General features: G+C 34.5%; 1 protein-coding gene across 2 annotated transcripts in view; it reads right to left on the bottom strand.

Moving 5' to 3' along the window:
• Nucleotides 1-8,968: 8,968 nt before the first annotated feature.
• LOC150095301 (putative ATP-dependent RNA helicase DHX34) overlaps nt 8,969-25,794 on the bottom strand; it is a 152,755-nt gene continuing 135,929 nt past the window's right edge. Inside the window, exons 15-18 of one of the 2 annotated variants that reach the window (XM_090409988.1) lie at nt 25,149-25,316; nt 16,881-16,986; nt 13,431-13,561; nt 8,969-9,170 (exon numbers count right to left, since the gene is read on the bottom strand). In XM_090409988.1, coding sequence (XP_090266114.1) covers nt 9,007-9,170; nt 13,431-13,561; nt 16,881-16,986; nt 25,149-25,316 — 569 coding nt within the window. In that variant the 3' untranslated portion in view covers nt 8,969-9,006. Of the gene's footprint in view, nt 9,171-13,430; nt 13,562-16,880; nt 16,987-25,148; nt 25,317-25,794 lie in introns of those variants that run through there. The other variant, XR_016550042.1, reaches the window with a different exon arrangement.

Here is a 25,794-nt window from a genome sequence, read left to right as displayed (position 1 = left end):
CATCATAACAGAAGTTTACTAAAAAGGTTTTCTAGTCACAACTTGACAAAATCTGAGCATTTGTTAATGTAAAAAATTGAAGTCTTTCACTTCTGACATTCTTGAATCAGTCTTTTATGTAATATCTAAATTACAGAGGAGACAGAAAATATTATTACAAGTCAGCAAGGGGTCCTAATTATGTGAGATGAAGTGATGTGAAGAGTGTTTTAATTTCCTGAACTTTCAGTCTAAGGAAAATAATGTGAACACGACTTGAGCATATTTGACACTATTCCCAAAGTGGTTTAGTGATGATAAAACAGCAGTTTCTGGGATTCGTACTCTGGCATCATTGCTGCTAAATTTGACAGTTTGAACAAGAGCAGCTAATTTTTTTTATAACAAGGCAAGAAGTTTCAACAGCTTCCACAAATAAACGTCAGAAATTCTTCTTCCTAAAAACAAGCACAGCCTGTTTATTGGATAGCAAGCATGTTAACCACTTGGCCAACAAGGAATGAAATAGATTTTGTTTATAACATTTCTGATATGCATCCCACACAATCTATTAGGATTGAAGAACCTATAAATAATGCAGTGGTTCCAAAGTGATAAGTGACAGCTTTACTAATTATGATGCAAATATAAGACAAATTACTTACTGAGTTACTAACTGATAATATATGATAAAGTTTTTCACTTTATTCTAACATATATAAAAGGTTTTCTCATCCCAATACCAATTTTTATATCTCTAACACTTATCTTAAAAACAAACAAACAAACAAATATATAATATTTATTTCCATAGCTGAAGAAATCAATCCAGTGGTAAATGGAAGACATCTATTATGAATGCAAACAAGATAGAAAAAAAATATTCTTTTGAAGATGGCTGAAATGGAATGAGAACAAATGAACAGCAGAGTTCACTGCAGGGTTCCAATCCAAGAGTGTGCAATGTTTGTTTCTGTTCCAGTGCTGTGGTAATTTCCCATGGATGATGAAATATTACTACCAAGAAATATGCCATCTCTTGCTTCTTCTTCCTCTTCTTAACTAGTTTTCTAAACTGCCAAATGGTGACTGTTTAGTAAGTATCTGTGATTATACCAGAAATATTGCTCTGCTCTGTTAGAAGCATATTTCAGTGCCTTCTGTTAAACTTAATCATATAAGCCATTGTGAAACAGCTTAAACAGAATAAGAGTACGCCGCCCCGTTTCCCCTGTGTAAAGTACTTTCCCATTTTCAGAACTTATAATTCTGTAAAGTAACTCTCACACAGCAATCACTAAATATGTTAACTGTGAAGGCAAGATATTATGCTGCTCTGAGAAAGTCAGAACATATTTTTTTTTGTATATAAAGTGTTGGACTGCCTGTTTCAATCAACAAAACAAAGTGTGTCATGGGGTATTTGTATTCTAGTGTACAGCAACTGAGGATAGCATATGCTTGGCAAGCAAGTTAACTATAGTTAGAATATTTCTACCACAATAAAGAATTGAATAACCAAGATATTTCTTTTCAAATCAAGAAGAAAAAAATTGATGTGCAAGTGCCAGTAAAACACAAAGAAACAAGGCATATCACAATTACGCACAGCAACAGAATCAGAAAAGCCATGCAGTTACTATTTACCTCAATACTACCAGTGCACTTTAAATTAGAATTGAATAATGAGCAGAATATGTGGACTTTCTTTCCCACAATAAAAGCAGGGGAAAATGTGAGAAAGCCACTTGAAATTATTCCAAATATATGTTTCAATTTTTTTTCAGTAAGATCATAGAAATTTGCATAATCCTTATCAAATGTGGATAGCACAGTGAAAAAAAATTGTCTGAAATATAAAGTAGAAGCAAGGTGCAATTTCAAGGCATAACTATAACTAGTTATTTGAAATATGGAAAACACAGAAATTCAAGTAATATTCAACAATGTGAAGTAATATGTATGTGTATATATATATATATATAACATGTTGGTATATTGTACAATAAACAGCAATCATTGAAAAAAAGCTGATGAATTCTACATTCCATTTTTAAAAATAGGAACCAATAGTGAAATTATCATGAAGCAATGTGATCCTGTGCATTAGAGTTGTTTTGCAAGGATTATTATTTCTAATGAACTAACTGATTAGTTGACTGTACAATTAAAAAGCAGTGCCTTACAAAATACTTTGTTTTTTTGTTAAGATAGTTGTAGTTTTAGTATTTTTTTTCTTTGTTAATTGTTACAAAACAATGGTGAATTTGGAATAAGTTCAGCTTTTTTTTTTATCACAAAAAAAAGTTTTTACTCTATTTTCTGTTTATCAGACTTGGGAACATAAACATTTTGATCCAGAAGAATCCACATTTCTGGTCATTCCAGTCGGGTTATGGAAAACTTCTGAATGGAAAATATAAAAAAAAAAGTAAAAATAATAATCTGGATGATTTATTTTTAGTAAAAAAAAAGTACTGTTGTTTGAAATAAAAAAAAAAAAATTCCCATTTGTTCTTTTAATTTTGACTGTAAAACAACATTTCAAAATAGTTTCTTATTCCATTTGGAGGAACATTATTAAATTACTTGACTTTCTTTACAACAAATCCACTGGACTTAGCAGCATATAGTAATTATATCTTCATTCATAATTATTCCCAGTTTTGACTGGAAAAAAAAATTATTTTCCTTATCACAAAAAAAGTTTTTTTCTGTAGATAATGTGTTTGGAAGTCAAAATTAATCATATTTAATATGTATGCAATAAGAATGCAGGAATCGTACACGGTATTGTATCAAATAAAAAAAAGTATATAATGAAACTTTTAGAACTTAAGAGTTTCATTATGCTTTTTTATTTCCACGTGTGTTGGTAGTTAGAGTGAAGCTGGCATTATCTTTATTATGTATGGCAACATTATGAAAAACATCGGAGATATAAAGATATCTGTTTTTAAATAAAGTGAACATTTTTTCACATCTGCTGTGAAATGACCATTGAATTCTGAAACAGTTTTTATTATCAGTAGGTATGAAAACTGAAGTTGGCATTATCTTCCACACTTGAAATTTTTCAGGCCAGTGTGCTTAAAGTGCACTTAAAAACATTTATAGAATTTACTGTAAAGAATATTTATCCCCACCCTAAAACTAAATTCAGTTCACTGAATTGGCAATAAGGTATTTCAAAAATTAATGTTGTAGCTCTTCAGACTAGAAGAAAGCATTAGGGCATGTATTTAAGCACAACGATATTCTCTGAACTTGCTTCAAATTATTTGAAAAAAAATTGCATGTTGAGAAACCTTTCTAGCTCAGATTAGGACTTGCTATTAAAATGACATTTTCTGTATTGTGGCAGATAATTCAGCTAGTGCCAAACAAAGTAATTTTAGAAAAGTTATGTTTCATGACATAAAGAAAATGGAAAAAAGTGGTCCTTATTGGAGATCTGAACAGCAGAGTGGGAAATCAATACCAAACATAAGAACATCTGGAGGGAAGGGCAAAGCTATTACAAGTTGACATGGAGAAGACACAAGAAATAAGAAAAGCCTCATTGACTGTCATTTTTGATAGTGACATCATGCTGGTTCAGGATACAAGAGCATACAGAGGATTTGAAATTTGAAGTGACCATTACTTAGTACTAAGCAGCATAAAAATGGATATCACATTACAAAGAACAGTACGTAAGAAAGTTTTTAAAGAGAATTAAAGTTGAACAGCTTTTACACATAAATTTTAGACTTGACTATACAATCCTGGAAAAGAAGAAAGCATACGAAAAGTTTCTAGCAAATAAGTCAGCAGATACTCTAAAAGAATACAAAGAAAAATGTAAAAGAGTTAAGCTATGTGTAAAAGTAGCTAAACAAAAGTCATGAGAAGGTTTTGGAAAGTGTATGGAGAAAAATTCTGGAGGCTATTGAAGCAGCTTAGAAATGGAAGAAAGCATACTGTAAAAAGAATTAAAAGATAACGTACTCCATCCAAGATGTCCGGAGTACTTTGAAAGACTGTTAAACAAACCAAGCAGTGACAGAACCATACTAGAAAATTTTCAAGAGGAATACATATCAATACTTGAAGTAGAAAAAGCTGTCAAAAACTTGAAATGTTGAAAAGCAGCTGGAGGAGATGATACTCAATCAAAATATTTGACTTTAAGTATGTAGGTATAAAAGTTCTACACTGCATAATTCAGAGGGCCTGGTGAGAAGGTCAAATTCCCGATGATTGGAGTAGAGCTCTCATAGTACTCATCTATAAAAAAAAAAATTAAGCTGAATGTTAGGATTACAAAACATTTCTCTGAGTGTTCCAGGTAAGATTTATGCAAGTATACTTGAAAAGAAGTTGAGAAAGATTCTGGAAGAGAAACTTGGAGAAGAAAGCTGGGTTCAAGCCAAATAGAGGTTGTCAAGATCAGACTTTCACTTTAACACAAATAGTTGGGAATATGACAAGTATCTGTACTTCATCATCAAATTCCTGACATGTACCCTCAAGGGGTGTAGAGGATATGATAGTACTACATGAAAAATTTACATCATTACTAACTTCCTATCTACAATTTTCCTCCAAAACAGTCTGTTACTTGTCAAGACTCATAATATCATTATCAGATCTTATATTTCTATCGTATAAGGCACATTGTACCATATCAATCCGCCTATATCTTGGTCTTCCTCTGGATCATTTTCCTGCCAACCTGGCAGAGAACACTTGTTTTGCTAATCTTTCCTTGCCCATTCTGTTTAAGTGACCATACCACCTGAGATTAGCTCTGCTAATGCATTCCTGGATGCTGACAATGTCAAGTTCTTTCCTGATATCCTCGTTTTTAATATGATATTGCCATTGATGCCATCTGTTCACGCCTCTAATCTTTCTCAGGACTCTCATATCTGTGGTCTCTAGTCTTTGGTCAAGTGTTTTACTTCTGACGCAGCTCTCGATCCATAAGTTAAAACTAGTTTGAACACTGTCTTGTATACAGCTAATTTAGTGTTCCGACTAATTTCTCTCTTATTCCACATGAATTTATTCAATTGACTTCCCACCATACCAGCTTTGCTGATTCTGTTGTCTATTTCCATATTTAATTTACCAGTAAAAATCGTGCCTAAATAGCTGAAAAGTTTTACTTGTTCCACAGGTTCCCCGTTCACAACACAATCAACATTTTCAACAATTCTACCTATTTTCATTGGCTTTGTATTTTTAATGCTGACCTTCATACCATATCTATTACAACAGTTATTCAATTTAGTCAGGGACTCTTGCAAACGTGTAGCAGATTTATTTAGAAGTATAACATCATCTGCATAAAGCAAAGAGCTCACATTAACATCTCCAATTCTGATGTCATGTTTAATACCACTTTCCTTCATAATGTGATCCATATAGATAATGAATAACAGAGGGGATAATGTACATCCTTGTCTAACACCAGATTTAACATTAAACCATCTTCCTGTACTTCCTTCAATTCTAACTGCTGACTTACAACTCAAATAAAGACTAAGTATTGCTTGATATAATGTCCCACTTAGACCATATAACTGTAGCGTATTGAATAGCTTCTCTCTTGGCACCTTGTCATATGCCTTTTCCAGATTGACAAAACTTAAATACAGATCTCTGTTATATTCCCATGCTTTCTCAACTATTTGTCGTAAAGTGAAGATCTGATCCTGAAAGCCTCTATTTGGCCTGAATCCAGCTTGTTCTTCACCAAGCTTTTCTTCCACAATTCTTCTTAACCGTTTCTCAAGTATGCTTGCATAGATCTTGCCAGGAACACTCAGTAGGGAAATACCTCTGTAATTCTCACATTCAGTTTTATTTCCCTTTTAATATATGGTTACTATTAGAGCTCTACTTCCAATCATTGGGAATTCGTCCCTCTGTCCAGGCTTTCTGAACTATGCAGTGCAGCCACTGTAAGACTTTTATACCACCATATTTCAGCATTTCTGGTCGAATATCATCTACTCCTGCTGCCTTTCCACATTTCAAGCCTTTGATGGCTTTTTCTACTTCAAGTATGAATATGTATTTATGCCTGTTGAGCATTTTTTTACCACTGTGCTATCACTGCTTGTTTCATTTAGCAATTTTTCGAAATAATTACTCGATACTTCAAGGATATCTTTTTCTCCTGTTTTCATGTAACCTTTATCATCTCTAACTCTTTTTACAGTACTCTTTCTTCCATTTCTAAGCTTCTTCAACAACCTCCAGAATATCTTACCACCTTCTTGATATTTATTTTCTATGTTCTTGCCAAAGTCCTCCCATGACTTTTGTTTAGCTAGATTTGCAGTGTTTAGCTTTCTTACATTTGTCTCTGTATTCTCTAAGAGCACAAGCAGACTTATTTGCCTTCACTTCCTCTTTAACTTCCTGTGTCCATCATGGAGTTCTGATTTTTCTATCCTTGCAGACAACCTCACCACATGCCTCTCTGGCTGAATCAATCAGGGTTTTCTTCAAGGTTTGCCACTGAATCTCCAAGGTTTGGTTTCTGTTCTCAAACTCTTTCATTTTTTCTTCAATAATCTTTGTGCATTTTAGTCTACAGTTCACATCTGAAAGCTGCTCAACTTTTATTCGCTTTAAACCTTTCTTACATGTTATTTTTTTCAATACGAAATTCAATTTTATCCTGCTCAAGACTAAATAGTGATCGCTTCCAATTTCAAATCCTCTGTACACTCTGGTGTCCTGCACGAGGGAGAAAACATCACTATCAACAATAACATAGTCAATGAGACTTTTCTTATTCCTTGCCTCTTCTCTCCATGTGAATTTGTGCACATTTTTATGTTTGAACATGGTGTTAGTAATTACCAGTCCATGTCCTGAGCAGAAATCCAACAGGTATTTGCCATTATTATTGGGTTTTTTCTTTTCTCCAAATTTTTCCAAAATATTTTTGTATGTCTGACAATCATTTCCTACTCTGCTATTTAGATACCCAACAAGGACCAACTTTTCCTTTTTCATTGTGTCAGTTGCTTTTTCTAAAGCATCAAAAAATTCCTCCACTTCTACCTTAGTAGAACCTTCTTGGGACCATAGGCACAAATAAGTCTCATTGTCTAATTCCCCATTCTGATATTTGCCCATATCACTCTACTTGAGACCGCCTGCCATTCAAGAAGATTAGACTCATATTTTGTGTTGAATACTATGGCTACTCCTTTTCCTTGATTATCATTTCTCGAATATAACATTTTGTATTTATTGTTCAGAAAGATCTCACCAGTTTTGTCTTTTTTATTTCAGTCATCCCTATTATGTCGATCTGGTACTTGTCTAATTTCTCAGCTAGCTCCATTTCTTTGCCATTCAGGCTTCTTATGTTGGTAGTACAGATAACTCTGGTGATGTTGAGTTGGGGTGTGCTTTCAGATTTGTTCCAGTAGCTGACTTTTTGCTGTTCACCCTCAAATTGCCAGCTCATCCCTGTCCATTCAGTATCCTGGTAGATACCCAACAGGATGCACCATGAGAAGGTGAGGATTGGACATTAGGTCAGAAGCCCTGGTCGGTTCTCCACATTCCTTCCTTTAAAGGCTATGTGGAGGGCTCCTCTCAGTTATACAGCTTTGACCCTTAAGCACCTCGTATTTGTACTTAAGTTTTGTAAATCAGGAAAAGGCATATGACAATGTGCTCAGAGAATAGCTTTTCAAAACACTTCATTCGTATTGAGTGAATGGAACATTATATAGAGCAATACATAGTCTATATAAAGTCAGCAGTTAAAATTGAAAAAAGTACAGGAAGATGGTTGGATGTAAAATCGGGGGTAAGACAAGGATGCATGTCAAACTTAGCTCTTTGCTTTATACAGATGATGTTGTATTCCTAAGTGCATCTAGTGCAAGTCTGCAGGATTCTCTAAATTGACTAACAGAAATTGAATAACAGCTCTAACAAATGTGGCATGAAAATCAGAAATAAAAAGATTAAAACTATGAAAATAGACAGGGGCACAGAAAACTTCAGATTCATTCTGAATGGAGCCTATAGAGCAAGTAAAATATTTCAGCTATTTAGGCACAGGTTGTAGTGAAGATGACATTTTAAATCTGGAAATAGACAACCAAATAAGTAAAGCTGATATGGTGGGTAGCCAATGGAATAAATTTATATGGAAACATTTATAGAGAAACTAGTCAAAACACCAAACTAACAGTATATAAGGTAGTTATATACTACCTTATATAACTGGGAGTTGGGTTAGAAATAAAGCACCTGATTAAAGACTAGAGACTAGAACACATACAAGGGTTCTGAGAAAAATTAGAAGAGTTATTCAATGGCAGAATCATATTAAAAATGAAGATATTAGAAAGGAACTTGACATTATTAGCATTCAAGATGTTTCAGTAAAACTAATCTAAGGTGGCATGGAAATAAATAGGTGTTTAATGCCAAGATGGCAGGAAAAGAGACAGAGAGGAAGACCAAGATCTAGGTGGATTGATTCAGTCAGAAGTGTCAAAATGTCAGCTATGACAATATTGGAGTCTCACAAGCAATAGACTGATTTGTAGGAAACTGTTGAGAGGAGATTATTATTAATCTCCTATCAAGGGGTACTCGGGTTAGGTTAATATTACAGAATTCTCAACTACTGGGTCTAACCAAACATTGCAAAAATATGATAATTTTAATGTTGATGCAAACGATTTGAATATTTTTTTGTGTAAGAAATCTTTATAAAGATCACATTATTGAAATAGCAATATTCTGAAATTTTGTTAGGTTTTATCATGTGAACTAATGAATTAATAAAATGAATACAGAAATAAGGATTATTCTATTTTACCTTCTAATTTCATCAAGGTACAGTTCAGATTTATTTATGATTTTATGGGAGTGAGAAATTACTATGGAGGCCAGAATAATATTGCTGCAGAAACATTTAATTCTAAAAGATAAGATTTATCAATGACTAAATGAAGACTCCCGAACAATAAAAACTTTTATTTACAAAATAACTGATTAAATCATATCTTGTTTCATTGCTGACTGTTGATGGCTATTTTTATGTTTAAGGATTTCAGTAGAGGTAAAATAAAGCTCTTCTTGACAATCAGCACAGAAATATGGCTTCTTAAGTGGATTATCGCAGGGATCTTTTTCTTGCTTATCAACATCAGCTGCATCTAAACAACAACAACAACAACAACATACCTATTACTATTTTTGAAATTTATCTATATTAAATATTTTAAATTACCCAATCAATATTTTTATCATTTACAATTAAAAATGGTATATTCTATACTGTTGTCAAAAAAAAAAAAGCAGTATGTGGATGTGAATCTGCATAACAGCTATCATATATCATACTGTTTTATACTTTCGTTCCTACTTTCAGCATTCACATTTTCCAGTAACATTCCATTAACTGTCATGTAAAAAACATACTTCTCACTCATATCTAACATGATGACATGTTTTTTCTTGCATTCTATTTATTGAATAATCCATTCTGTAATATTAATCTGATAAAATTCCCTCAAAACTAGGACCATGTCGTATCATCTCTCCTCTACCTATCTAACCTCTTCTAATAACTTATACTCTGGAGTATAAGTTATTAGAAGATAACTTTTACTCCAGAAACTGATAATGCTGCAGTTATTCATCTGTGAAGACCTTCAAAGTTTACTCATCACTATAGATATAAGTGATCAAACTGTACACCAGAACATTTATAAAGTGGAAAAACAACCTCCTTACCACAGCAGCAATATACTATGTGGAATTTGACTTTTACGGTATGTCATCTGACAACCATCACCCCTGCAATAGTGTAAAAACTTGACACTGAAATTGCAACTCCATCTCTTCTGGATAACTAATAGGAAAGTTCTCTCCTAGCTACTAATCTATTTAAAATCTTTAAAGAGCCTTGATTTTGGCATCACTTCTTATCTCCCCCCCTCCAAAAAAAAAAAAAAAAACTTTGCACAACTGCAGAAAATATAACTTAACTTCCAGTCCTAAGAATGTTTCCCATACATAACCTGATGCTATCTATCAGGCAGTTATTTTAATACACAGCTACAAAAAATTATTTTCATAGATATTTTTTATATGGAAATCCCATCAACAGGTCCCTTCCTCATCCATCACATTAATAATTTAGGGACCAAACATATACTTTTGAAGTTACTTCAAAAAAATGAGTCATAACCTCATTCTGGACAGCAAAAATCATCTACTACTTTTGCAGTTCAGTCAACTTTCACTACACTGAACTTGTAGTTAGTACTCAATATTGGATCTTTTCAACTACTCTCTTTCGAAATCAAGTGACAATATCTGTGCATAGTCATGTGATCTTATCAAAGCCTGGTTAAAAAGAATAACAACTTCCTTTTCCTTATAAATTAGTGTTCATTTTAACAGTACCATTATCTGATGCAAAGACTTAATCACCTGATCAATGTGGTCTTTGTCACTGTTTACAATACAAAGCTTCTTTCGTTGTGCAAAAATACACATTAGAGAAATTACTTTACTTGCAGTTAAGAAAAATAATTCTCAATATTTTAGCCTCTATCCAAGTCATCATTATGAATATATTAATATTATTATGTAACATCTCCAGGGAGTCCAAAGACTGATTGAGGGAGGGCACTTACTCTACAACTCTCCATCTCTACCAACCGCAATTACCTTCATCATCTACACCAAAGCCATCTACTGCCAACCACCACCACTAGTATTATCACAAACATCCATGCCCATGGCAGGATTTGAACCCACAGCCTTTTGGCTGGAAAGCAGATACGCTAACCACTCGGCCAATCAGGCCAGCAAAACAAATACCTGGATCGGCAAGATAGGATCACTCCCCCACTCTTATTCTGCCTCAACAAAGGTATTATTATTATTACCTGACACCTCCAGGGAGTTCAAAGACTCATCAAGGGAGGGCACCTCTCAATCAATCCACTAACTACAGTGAACCACATCTACTGCCAACCACTATTAGCATTTTCACAGACGATCGCAAACATCCATGCCCACTGCAGGATTCAAACCTGCAGCCTTTTGGCTGGAGAACAGATATGCTAACCACTCAACCAACCAGCTTGGCAAAATTAGGACATCATTATTTATTAATACACCACAAGCCCATGGAGTTTTGACCCACAGCCTCTTGACTGGAGAGCAGTTATACTAACCACTCGGCCAACCAGTCCAATATATACATATATATATGAACTAAAACACAAGTCACATAAGGCTATACTATAACTGTACAGTTATAGTATATAACTGTACAGTTATATACTATACTATATCCATTTACACTGGTTTGACTTCTAGTGAGAGAGGAGTAAAATTTATATTCATCATCATGTTTGTCAAGGATTTAGACCTAGAGTGGCCTGTTCCAGCCTTAAAAATCATCGTTGAATCTCTTAAGAGGACGTCCTGGTTTTCTTTTTCTAGTGATTTGTAGTCTGTAATTAAAAAATTTAAATTTAAAATGATAAAAAAAAATTGGAACTACTTGTAAAATTGCTACTTGTTAACTTCTTTACAGTCCTGTCCACTGATCAGATTTTCTTTCATGGGGGTTCTGAGAATCTTGTTCTATTTGTTGCAGATGGGTCTTCAAATGCTTGGGATTATGAATTCACCATCTTACAAGCTCCTCTGAATTTGCTTTCAAACCAGGTTTAAGTGCCGTGTAGAGACTTGGTGCCTTTCCAATTAGTTCTCTGACATATTTGGAGTGAATGACCAGAAAGGCTTATTTTACCATAATGAAGGAATATAATGATCATTTGTGCAATGTTTCTCCTTGTGTAGAGTAAGTTACAGGTGCACTAGATTTTGTAAACCCCTAGATGGGGAAGGGGATATTGAGCTAAGTATGCTTTTTAATTTTGTGGATGATTTGAATGTTGCCTTAACATAGTATTCATGCAGTGCTCTATTTTTTCTGATGTTCCTTTAATGTACAGTATTGGCTATGGGATTTTTGTAATCTTTAGTAGCATTACTGTTTAGGTGGATGGTCCAACACTGGGATCTTCTTATCAGCCAGATACTGCTTTACAGACAGCACTGTGGGCTGGAGCATTGTCCTGATGGAGAATCCAAGCATTGTTCTTCCACAGATTGGGTCTCTTCTTCCTCACTCGTTCTCTCAGCTTGACCAGAACCTCAAAGTAATAATGTTGGTTAACTTCTGACCCTCTGGTAACTATTATCATGCCATTGATATAAAAAAAATAAATTAAAATTATCAGCACTGCCTTCAGTTTTGACTTGCTCATTCTTGGTGACGTGGGAGTTTTCCAGCACATCGATTGTCTCTTTGTTTCTGGATCATACTGGAAAATCCACATCTCATCACATGTGATGAGAAAATGTGATCTTCTCCTGCAAGTCCGGCTCTATGTCAGTGCAAATTTGTCTCTAAAAATGGCAGCACTACTGAAGCAGACAACACCTGATGACTTGCAGCACTGCTTTCAACAATGGAAAATTTGTATGCAACAGTGTATAGATAGAGGAGGGGAGTATGCTGAAGGGGATAACAATTAAGTTCCACAATTGTAATAATAAACCACATTTTTGCAACCAGTCTCGTTATTTAATAGCTACACCTCATATATAGGAGCATTTAATTAAATCTACATGTGCTAACCATTATTCCTTTCTTATTCTTTAGCTATTAAACTAAAATGTTTTTAAAGGGTGAATGATGAAAGAGGTCAGATGAATGACAGTAACTGTTTATGTAATACTGTTTAAGTTTAGCAAAGTGCTGAAATAGATCAGTCAGAGTTGATGGATTTGATGCATTGTTATAGTTATATTTTCATATAGAGAGAAAATAGCATTTGTTTACAGAAGGGGAACATTTCCAACTGAATTCTTTTCCGTCACTCATTCTTATCAACCTAAAAAAGAAATAAACACCCCAATTTAAGACAATCAGATTGCAAGGTATGCTGAATTATCTAACAGTGAATTAAATCAAAAACTTCCATCTAACAATACATATAAGATGATTTTCATCACCTGGTGTGAGACCATCCCTGTTACCTTAAGACTTGATGTAGCTTGAAACAATATCATGTTTGGTCTCTAAAACAGGGGGTTCCTGAATTGTCTAGTCATGTTTTAGTGTTCAACTTTGATGGGTGGGTTAGTCATAAAAAAAATAAAATAAACTGTATTTTATGGTATATTATACATGCAGTGCTGTATTTGAGAGTGGATTCCAGCCCAAGTCTTTCCAAGAGGTCCCAAATTATGGGCATTATCTTTTAATTCCTAAAGGGGAAAAAAGTTAGACTTGAAGCAACAAACAAACTACCTTACTTCTATTTTTATTTCACTTCAAGGAATGTATATGTAACAAAACATGCTTCTCAAATATAATGACCAACCTGACTGAGGAACACATTTTTCTTGATGCCTGATCTGATCCAGCACAGTAGCAACCATTTCTTTATTGCAATTAGGACACTGCCAATGTTTCTGTATATACTGTAGATGACTCTGATCTGCATCTAGGATACTGAAAAAAATAAAAAAATAAATATTAATTAAATAATTTTGTGTATTTTTCTTTATTTCAGAGCACTGAAAAATTTTAATTTAAATAAACATTTACAGGACAGTATCATGTGTATCTTATCTAATGTACAACTTCAATTTTTAATAGTACAGGATCATTGCAAGTTACCTGTAACCGTACAATGAATGATAACCCTCCTGGCAATTATACAATGTCTTTAATCAGAAGTATATTCTGAGAATTCCTACCCTATGTTTTGATTCATGTTAATATATTGAATCACATTAGGTGTGCCAATTCCTCAAATAAAAGACACAATGAGTTAACTAGAGCAGAATATTATTATAAAAAATGTTTATTTGATACAATATATATTTCTTCTGCTTGCTTTTTTTTTTTCTCTTCTTAACCACAAAAGGTTGTGAACGAAGAGTGCATTAGTATACTGCAAGTCGGTATACTCTAGAAAACCGAACATGAAACTTTTGCAAACCACTAACACCTAAAACCTACAAACATCCATGTGGGATATGAATCTATGATATGTTCATTGGAACACTATCTTCTTAACCAAACAGGCCAACTCCTGTTAACGCACCATCTTTGCAAATTCAGTTATAACAAATAAAATCCACAATAAAGGTCATGGAGTGTGCCTATAATTTGTATCCCTTAAATGCATTATTATTGAAGGTAGAAGGTTTTCATTTGCAGTATGTCATTATCATCATGCTTAATAAGAGCATAAATAAGCACAAGTCAACTGAATAAACTTCCCATCTGCTGTTAATGTGTTAGATCCAATGTGTCATTGCAACCAAGCTTGGCTTTTCATATACCTACTTTATGCTACAACAGGGGATAGTTAATCTTATCATCATCAGATGCTATGTCTGTCAAATATGACAGTATTGTTCTAGAGCTGGTTTATCTATTTTGCAAGGAGAGGAAATCATGCCCTCCATATGCAAATGAGTAACACACTATTAGTTTGAAATCAACCAAAGAGTTTTGTCACTTCTAATTTATGAATGTACTTTTTAATTAATTCCAGTCTGGTTGATACCCATTCAACCAATAAGCTACGGGTTCAAATCCCACCATGGGTATGGATGTTTGTGAATGTCTTCAGATAACTTTCATCTGGTATGAATCTTCCACTCTACTGAGCAGAGGAATGAAGTAGCTATAAAACATTCCATGTTCCCTAATCCTTATTCTATCCATGGTATAATGCTGATATAGTCTTATGGCCTTTCATGAGTGGGATTCATCAAAAATATTATATATGTATAAAAAAAAAAAGATAAAAGTTTGAAAATTTTTGAGAGTTTTCTTTTTGAAAGCATTTGAAAGTTATCTAATAATAACTTTATTCATTTTTAAAGTAAATGTAAATTTTCAGCACAAAAGTGCAATAACTATCTTATTACTGTAAATTAACCATTGAATTGCCAGTTTCTTCTTTGGTCATTTCATTATAACTAATGGTGGGCAGCTTTCTCACCATTTTTTTTTATTACTATCTGGATTTTTTTTTTTTGACTCACTATATTCTCCCATTGGGTCAAATACTACCCATAGTTTTGCTCCTCCTTGCACAGCATACAAGTATTCCAAGTATCAAGATTTTTTTTTGCCACAACCAATGCCTCAAACACTACATCTTTGCTGGTGTTGGATCTTGTTATAGAAGATGTACATTGGATCCTGGATTCCTTCTAACTCTGATGATGGATGTGTCTGTCTCAGGCTAAAGCACATTTAAAAGCAATTAAGTTTTTTGGTGTGAGGTACCTGCAGAAAATACCCCAAGCTTTCTTCTGGGCTTCTCCGGCTACTGTTGAATCATCATTTGACTAGATGTTTTAAGAATTGCATTTGTGGCAGTTTGTATAATACACTCTGTTATATGATTTGATTCACTGCATTGTTGATAGATGAGCTGACTGTCACGGAATCAAATTCTGCTAATGAGAAAAAGGTGGACCAGTCAGCTTGCTCTATTTTTCACTACAATGTAGTCAATTGTTGCCTGTGTAGAAAGGTGGATATCACAGAAAGTTATGACTCAAAAATAGGTTGTCATCAAGTTTCACACTTAAAACGTCAATGGCAGTGAATGTGTAGGGAGGTATATAGAAGGTGTTGCCAAGTGTATACACTCAAAAAATAATAAAAAGTATGCAAAAGTTGTCCATGTAACAAAACAGTTTATCCTATTACAATATTCAAGATTAGAGGTATTTGTAGGATGTTTCTGCTGGGCTGGGTTAAATAAGAATATAATTTCTTATCAAGTCTGAAGTACAATACATTTTCAAATCTAACAAAAAAAAAAAAAAACTTGCTACAACAATGAATAAATGTTATTAGTAGAAAACTGAAGTAAATTATGGTAGTAGCACAACATTAAAAAAAAAAAAAAAAAAAAAAAATTACTGCCATGCATGGAAAGGGGTCACTACCCACATTAGTTTGACCTTTGTTGAGGTGTCATTAATAGGAACCAGATCCAAGTGAAAAATGACATCTGCACTGATTTAGTTTATACAGAGAGCTAAATCAATGCAAAAGCCATATTTTCTATATAAAAATAAATAAATTGAAAGTGATCTGAGTAGTGACCTTTTCAATAATGCATACCAATATACACATCAGAAAGAGGGTTTTTTCTACATTACCAGATATTGAGGCAATATGAAGTCAACACCTCTATATACAAGTAGCCTAGTCATAAGCAGACTGTTTGCTCATGAATTATCTTTTTAACTGAAAATTACAAAAAAAAAAATAAATATATAATTACTTTATAACCAAACAAAAACTTGCTGCAGCTATCTCTCATTTTAACCATTTTGCTACTTGTAAGGAAAATAAAAATGACATCTGCACTGATTTAGATAATCTCTATGGGTCTAGCTTCCACTGATAAGTGGAAGCTAAACCCATAGAGATAAAATGAGAAAGGTCCCTACCCCATCTGGGTAGGGACCTTTCTCATACATGGCAATATAAACATTTCAAAGGAAGTATGCTATATATTATTGGATTATGATGCAATGTGAGAAGTTGCCTGAAGATGCTTCATGCACAAACTGTTTGCACTTGCACTGTGTAAAGGATTAAAAGCAGAATATATAATTTTTTTTCATTTATAATTTAGAACCGATGATGATGTTGAAGCATACAGTATAATGTAAAGTGCTGAAGGACACACACATAGAAGGAACTATGAAATAAGGTACTGAAGTCCAAAAGCATTTAGCTATCCAAGTACCCTTTAAGATATTAAAAGAATTCATATTAATAAACTCACCAGTTATATGTCAAGTAATGCTTCACCTGTATACCTCCTTTGATAGGATGTGGTTTATCAGTAGTGGTGTTTGTAATAATTCCTAACATTAAAGATGCAGTTTCCACTGAAAAAAGAAGGAAACCAACAATGAAGACCTTTGACTCAAATGTTATAATTTAAAAATACTTTTAAATAAATAAAAACAAGAAATAAACAGATGATGTAAAGTACCTTCAAATCATCAAGATTTAAAGTTGTTATATGACAACTAAAGGATGATATTAGTGAATGTTACACTATTACTTTTTTGTTAGTCCATAACAAAAAAAAATAATTATTAAAAAAGATAAAATTTTTTTCCAAAACTGCAGAGGGTCACTTGTCGGTCTTGCTCATGTTCTCTAAGAAAAAGCTTCAACTACCATTACTCATGATCTTGTCACTGAAAAACAGAAAGACAAATATACAGTTGAGTGAAGGTGCTGTTAGGCACCTTCAAGACTGATAAGTAACAGTCTGCAGTTTTGGTTCATGTATTTTATGTTTTGCAATGATGGTTGAAATAAAGAGAACAGTAACTGTTTTTTTTTTTTACGACTTTAAACCTTAAGCAGCAAAGAGGGAATGAATTCCAGAATTAGAAAAACATTCTGGGACAGAGAACTTTGAATTATTAAAAACTTTATTCTTATTATATCAAAACACGTAGGAATCAAAGGAATATTTTGCTATGAAAGATTTGCTATGGTGAGTTTCCTGTATAATAGTATCGTCTTTAGTCAGGACTGTTCGGTTACTATTCCTAAGATTATGGAAAAATTTTATAGCCCTTTCAATATGAAATGATCACTCATCAACATGAATTAAATGATGACAAAAAAAAATTATTCTGAGTATGCACATACCTGATGACTGAAGTAAACAAAAATTCTTAGTCTAATGAAATCTATGCTATAATTTTAGTCCATCACTGTATTTTTAAAAGTCAGATGAGGAAAAAAATGCTGAATATACAGGGTCATTATAAAGTCCTTATGCAGTTTTAGTTTTCATAACTTCCATTCTATGAGGGTGGTCTGAAACGTTCTTGGCCTCGACCACAGATGGCGACACTATAGGCAAGAGATTTTTTTTTTCTAAGTTAGTACATCTGTCATAAGCATCCATGTGAAATTGCAAGTCTCTATCATGCAGTTTGTTTTATACAGCTGTCTGAAGCAAAAGTGTTGTCTGTATCCCTTGAAATGGATAAAATTCAGTGTCATGCTGTTATAAAATTCTTTGTAAAAGAAAGTTTGATGCCAAAAGAAACTCATTCAAAGTTCATGGGCACTCTTCTCCTTCATTTTCGACAATCAAGAAATGGGCTAGCAAGTTTAAATGTGGCTGTACCAGCCTTGAAGATGATCCACGTGAAGGACGTCCAAAAAGTGTAACAACCAGAAATCATTGATCAAGTGCACGATATGGTATTGGATGACCGGCGAGTCAAAGTGTGTTAAATTGCTGAGACTATAGGCTACACGACTATAGACTATATATCCAATACGTTCAAAAGAACATGTAAGATATATTTTGTATGAAGAATTGCAAATGAAAAAGCTTTGTGCAAGATGGGTGCCATGCTTGCTCACAGCAGATCAAAAACACACTCGCATGAAAATCTCTGAATTCGATTTTCCATTACAACCCAGAATCCAAACAGTGGACAGAAGCCAGTTGTTCAGCACCAAAGAAGACAAAGTCGGTTCCATCAGCAGGAAAGGTCATGGCATCGGTGTTTTGGGATGCTAAAGGCATTCTGTTTATTAATTATCTTGAAAAGGGTAAAACAATAATCAGGGAATATTATTCCAATCTTTTAACCAGACTAGATGAAAACATTTGTGTGAAAAGACCCGGTTTGCAGAAGAAAAAAATTATCTTTCATCAGGACAATGCACCTGCCCACAAAGGTGTTTTTGGCAATGGGAAAATTAAGAGATCTGCACTATGACTTGTTGGAACATCCACCCTATTCCCCAGATTTGGCTCCCTCTGACTTCTATCTCTTCCCAAAGCTAAAACTCTTCCTCGCTGGTCAGCTTTTTTCTTCGAATCAAGAGGTGATTGCAGCTTTAGAGGGGTATGATGCAGATCTTACTGAGAATCACTACAGGGACAGGATAATGGCACTGGAGCATCACTGGAATAAATGTACAGGCAGCCCTCAGTTTATGACGGTTCAATTTATGCTGATTCACAATAACGGCGGATGTCTGCACGTGCTTTCTTACTGTAGTGTAGTCTGATGAGAAACGACGCTAGCAGGCACTCCAGTTTGAGTGTTTACTGAGCTACTATGAAGTATATGTATCAAACCTAGTTTTATTGTTGAAGCTAATTGTTCTATTTAATTCTTTTTACATACAGAATTGATAATGTACGTAATTACATACCATGTCTGATAAAAGTTAGCAGAGCTTGGTGTTAAGAAGGCGCAGCAATCAATCACACTTGAAAAGAAGATGGAGGCGATTCGAAGAATGGAAGATGGGCAGACAGATGCTAATGTCTGTAGAAGTATGAACTTGCCTCCATCGACTGTTACTACAATTATGAAAAATGCAGATAGAATAAAACAGTCTACGCAACAATCTATGGCAGTACTAAATGCAAAACACGTAAGTTATAGCAGGGGTAAACTTCATGAAAAAATGGAAAAATTATTATCATTATGGGTGGATGACTTGAATCAGAAAAACATTTGTCTGAAGCAGGCTGTTATAACTGAGAAAGCAAAAACAATTTTTGAGGATCTTAAAAAGACAGAGGCAAAGATACATTTTTAGGAAGCAAAAGTTGGTTCATGAGATTTAAGTCTCAAAGTGCCATAGTGTCAAATTATGTGGTGAGGCAGCAGCTGCTTTTCCTAAAGAATTTCAAGACTGTGTAGATCAAGGAAGTTATCCTCCTGATCTCAATTTTAATGTTGATGAGACTGGGCTCTACTGGAAAAAATTTTCATCATGCACCTTCATTTCCTGTAAAGAACGTTCTGCGCCAGGTTTTAAAGCTGCAAAAGATAGACTTGCGCTTTTGTTGGGCACAAATGTCTCCAGAACTTTGAAGCTTAAACCAATGTTGGTGTACCATTCACAGACACCACATGCCTTCAAGGGTCTAAAAGCCATGCTGCCAGTCTATTGGAAATGGAACAAGAAAGCTTGGATTACACAAGACGTTTTTATAGATTGGTACATAAATTATTTTTGTCCTACTGTGCTTCTCTTGGATAATGCCCCTGGACATCCTCAAAATCTTGCTGAAGTAAGAACACCATTGGATGTCAAGGTTGTTTACATGTCCCCAAACAAAACTGATGGATCAGGGGATTATATCAATCTTCAAAGCCTATTACCTCCGTATAACATTTATGGAAATGGTAAGAGTCTTGGACACTTCAGGAAAAACTAAAGACTATTGTGGTCATTCAATATTTTGAAGGGCATTAACATCAAGGCAGCTTGGAATGAAGTGTCAGCAAAGTGTTTAAAAGGAGCATGGTGAAACTTCTTACAGCATTTATGCATGACTTTGAGGAATTAGAGCAAGAGGAGAATGTTATTGAAGACATTACCAAACTTGCGCGAGAGGTGGGATTGGACGATATTACAGCTGAAGATGCGACAGCAGTCTTAGAGAGCCACCATGATAAACCGCTTTCCAATGAAGACTTGAAAGAATTAGCTGAACAATTAAGTCAGCATCCAAAAGAGGAGAAAGAAAACGCAGAAGGTCCTCTGAGAGATATAAAAACGGCCGATTTACAGCATATCCTTGCAATCATAGAGAATTGACTGATGAACTCTGCAAAATGGACCATGGTTGGGAATGGAGTGCGAACGTAAAAAGGAGTGTAATTGCATCTATTCGACCTTACGCTGAACTCCTTAAAGAAAGAAAAAGAAAATCTAGGCAGTTAACACTGGATACTTTTTTCAAAAAAAAAAAAATTCAATGATCTGAAACCAGAAACGAAATATGTAATATCTTTTTGAAGTTTGGTATTTTTTGTATATAATTTTGTTTTGTTTTCGTTATTAATAATTTTATTTTAACAAATATATATGTATGTATTATCAAAGCTTTAAATATAATAATGTTACACATACTTCATGTGCATATTTTTTGACTGCACGGAACATAACTTTGTCATCATCATTAGTGTTCTGTCTCTTGACAGGTCCAATGGTATAACTCAGCAGATTCTCTTCCCCCAATTTCCTCTGTCTCTTGCTTCCTCCTTCATTTCCTGATATCTTCTTGTTCCCATTATATCATCAAGTATCATTAGTCGTCTTCTTCCTCTTGGTCGCTTTCCTTCAATTTTCCCTTCTATCATTCTTTTCAGTAGGCTGTCTCCTCTTAATACATGTCCTATCCAGTTATGCTTTCTTCTTCTTATGGTCTTTAGTAAATTCCTTTCTTCTTCAACTCTTTACCTCCCATTAAAATTGGGTTTGTTTTACGCTGATTTGGTTTAAACCTGTTTTTTCAGGAACGGAAGTTAGGTGTAAACCGAGGGCTGCCTGTATTAGTCTTAAGGGAGATTATGTTGAAAAATAAAAATAATTTTGAAATATAAAATTTTTTTTTTTCATTGTTAGGCCGAGAACTTTTCAGACCACCCTTGTATATACCAGGTGATCCAAAAGTAACAGAAAAAGTAAAAAGTCAATAATTCGAAATGTACACAGCAGCACGTTGCCGTTTTCACAGAAATGCACAGAAAGACATGGGATTTTTTAATAACGAAAAATTTTATTGCCAGAATAGTTCCATTTGTCACCGACAGGTGGCACTGTAGAGGTCCCGAAGCTGCTGCCTGTCGCTATTTAAACCATGAGGTACATAAATTTGAGATGTAGGGAATACTGAAGTTAAACTTTCAGCATTTAACATTTATTACCGAAGTTAAACATTCTGCCAAGGTGAGGCATGTTATCGTTACAAGATAAAGCGCTTCTAGTTAAGCTGTATTATCAAAACTCTGAATGTTCAAGTGCGGCTTTGTGCACCTATCATTCGATGCGAGGTATTAGAAGTGGAAAGGGACCGATGTCTTGTTCCTCACTGATAGCTATGATGAAAAGGTCTGAGGACACTGGCAGTTTGGAAGCACGTGCAAGAAGCGGGAGACCCAAAAAAACTATTACAGTTGTGCACAAGGTCGAATACGAGACCGACACACAATCGGAAATGCAGTGTGCGTGAAATTTCAAGAGGGACTGTGTGGCAATCACTCAGGATCATCCTCAAAAGGTATCCTTACAAAATCCAACATCGTACAGGAACTGAAACCAACCGATTTCGAGAGAGACGTCATGAATTTGCAAATTGGGCTTTTCAACAGATGGAAAACGATGCGGACTGGCTGTCAAACGTCCTGTGGACTGATGAGGCGCACTTTTCGCTGAATGGAAGTGTAAATGCACACAACTACCGCATCTGGGCGAGAGAGAACCCACATGCAACTGTAGAAACCCCTTTGCATCAGCCAAAGGTGACAGCGTGGTGCAGGTTCACTGCATCATTCATTATAGGCCCCTTTTTCTTTGAGGAAGTCCACGGCAGTACATTTCGAATGTACCGCTGTGGACTTACATACAGCGGTATGTTTCTGTCACAGGTGAGCGTTATTCTTTTAAGAGACAGCATCATTCCCTCCTTGCAAGTGCTCCATAGTGTAACATTCATGCAAGATGGAGTGCCTCCACACATCACAGGTCCTGTCCAGCACCTGCTGCGATCGACATTTAGCGATGACCGTGTCCTCAGTCGCTCTTTCCCGCATGAATGGTCACCAAGGTCTCCAGACCATACGCCTTGTGACTTTTGGTTATGGGGCTACTTGAAGTCACAGGTGTACAGAGGTCGGCCGACGTTATTGGCCATGTTGAAAGAAGCTATTCGCCATCATGTGACAGGAATTACAGCTAAAACCCTCTTCGATGCTGCGCAGTGTCGTGCTATGTCTGACGGCCATTCTCATGAATGATGGCCGTCGCATTGAACATTTGTAATCCTAGCTGCTTTGCGAACTGTGCTGCGCCACTGTGCAAACTACTAACACAACTGAACGTCACCTGTCGGTGGCAAATGTAACTATTCTAGCAATACATTTTTTCGTTATTAAAAAAAATCCCATGTCTTTCTGTGCATTTCTGTGAAAACCACATTGTGCTACTGTCTATACTTTTCGAATTATTGAATTTTTACTTTTTCTGTTACTTTTGGATCACCCGGTATATATATGATGCCGCATATCTCCACCATACACGTTGTTTTAAGGTCACCTCAACTATACAGTAGCAAACAAATTAATCCGAACAAGCTGGATTTTTCTCAAGTTTTTGTTTCAGTTCTGGTTTCAATTGTAGTTCACTATTTTGGTTGGGTGCTGGATGTTTTAACTGTCTCTATGATGTTTAGTAATAGTGTCGTGCATTTTAATAGTGTAAACAAGTTGACATCTGTAGTGTTTTATTCATTTTGTGTAGCTATAAAATGGATACATCTCCAAGAAATTGTTCAAAAATATGCACTCATTCTAAGCACACATTCATGACTCCAAGACAAATTGCCAATAAGTGTGATGTTTTGGGTACTGTTAATGCAATTTTAAAGAGGTTTAGGGAGACAGGTGCCTTTTCTCCTGACAGAAAAAGAAAATGTGGGCCAAAAAGGAAAACTACACTTACTAGTTAGGAAAAGCAAAATGAGTCCGAGACTGTCTGCTTTAGACTTAGAGACTTGGCAGCTAGTGGGATTAATGTTTCTGACATGACAGTCCATTGAAGATTGTTGGAAGCAGGGAGGACTGCCCACAGACCAAAAAAAGAAACAACTGTTGACAAAGGCTATGCAGAAAAAGAGGCTCCAATGGACAAAAGGGTACAAAAAGTGGACTGTTGAGAAGTTGAAGAAGGTCATATTTTCATATGAGAGCCATTTCTTTGTCCAAGGAGACAGCGAATATCCTATGTTCGCAAATCAATGGCTGAGAAGACTTCTCCTGCCCTTCAACAAGCTCCTAAACACCCAGCTAAAAAGGTGTTCTGGGGTTGTTTTATACATGATAGTCCAGGATCACAGGTGCCTGTTGACAGTATGATGAAAGTGACAATTGCATAAAAATATTGGAGAAAAGAGTGGTCTGATAGATCCAGAAAGACAAAGAACTCATCTTCCAATAGGATCTCGCTCCATGCCACACTTACAAAAACGTGAAAAAGTTTCTCAAAAATCACAGCATCCAATTGCTTCAGAGGCCAAGTAACCCTCTTGACATTACTCTAAAAGAAAATTCATGGGCCATAGTGAAATTGGGAAATAAAATTATGATACAAAGGATAACTTAATACAATCTATTATAAAAGCATGGTTTTGAGATGCAGAAATAAGAAAAATATGTTCTATGTTGGTTGAGTTCATGTCTAAACGAATTAATGAACTAATTAGGAACAGAGGAGCACACATAAATTATTAGGTAAAGTTGGAGTTTAATTTTTGTACTTATTTTCTTACGAAATTAATTTTTCTTTAAAATGTGAATGTTCAGATTAATTTGTAGCTAATTCTTCAAATTTTTCCATATATAAGTTGGCAATCAGAAGCAATAGAGGTGAGCCTCTGTTGCTTCTGATTACCAACTTCTGATTGTTGGTAGTAAAATATTGCCATATTTTACTACCAACTCTATGGTCTTGCAATGGGCTCACCTCTATAGCCTTCGATTGCCAACTTATACATGGAAAAATTTGAAAAATCAGATATAGGTCAGGTGACCTTAAAACCACATGTATAGTGGAGATATGTAGATGACATCTTTATCATCTGGAAACACACACACAAAAGACATGGAAGATTTTGTATATTTTCTGAATAATCAACATCAGAAAATAAAATTCACATTAGAAGTAGGAAAGAATAACGATTTAAACAAAACCATGGCAAGCATCCTCCATTGCCTACTTAGAAGAGAATTCTAAGTTCACGTGGTATTAAAAAATACTATGTGAACTGTAACATAGATTTTATATTTCTATTATATATGATCCCTAGACGATGAACTTAATATGAAGGTTCAAATGTTGAGTAGCTTCTTAGGCTACAATCATTACTATAACGCTCCATAATTTTACTATAATGTACTCTACACAGTTCCAATGCTAATAAAATTTATTATAATAAGCAGAATACTAAAACACTATAATATACTCTATATACTATAATAAACTCTACCTTTCTCAGGACCCACATATAAATTTTTTATATCAGCAGCAAGAAGTCTTCGTATGGCATGAAGGTACTCACGGTTCAGAAACTTATCAATAGAAGAAAAAAGCTTTTTTTGCATTTTTCTTATTTTAGGACTCAGTTCTTGATCATGATTTTCTTCTTGGCAGCATTCTAAGAGGTATAACACTTTATTTAGAATATAAGACATAAAACCATTTTAGATGAAAAAAATAATAGAATATAATTACCAAAATGTTGATTGTGTTTTGTGTCTATAAGCTTCTGCAGTTTATTCTATGCTTCAAAAATAATAAATAATAAATTTACAAAATGGCATAATTTCACCAAATCTCTTTGAGTTATCACTCTTAGTCTAGAATAAAAGAAAATTATTACTTTTTTTTTTCCAGCTATTTTGATATTTTCTAGGAATGTTTATTTCATTTTTATGATAGCAAAAGCTTAGTCTTTTTGAAATTAAAAAAAAAAAAAGAAGAAAAGGAACTTAAAATACACATACAAACAGGGGATCTCATGACTTTAGTACCATCAAATGTTCTATTTAGGTAAGTTCAATTCAACTCTATAAACCATCAATTCTTGATGACTATCTACTATATATAAAATGATAAGCCTTTTTATGTCATGT

This window comes from Typopeltis vanoorti, chromosome 20, assembly GCF_054136105.1.
Source record: "Typopeltis vanoorti isolate ZY-2024b chromosome 20, IOZ_Tvanoo_1.0, whole genome shotgun sequence".
In the NCBI taxonomy this organism is placed as follows: domain Eukaryota; kingdom Metazoa; phylum Arthropoda; class Arachnida; order Uropygi; family Thelyphonidae; genus Typopeltis; species Typopeltis vanoorti.
The sequence above is the reverse complement of the archived record's forward strand: the minus strand, read 5'-3'. Positions and strand labels throughout refer to the sequence as shown.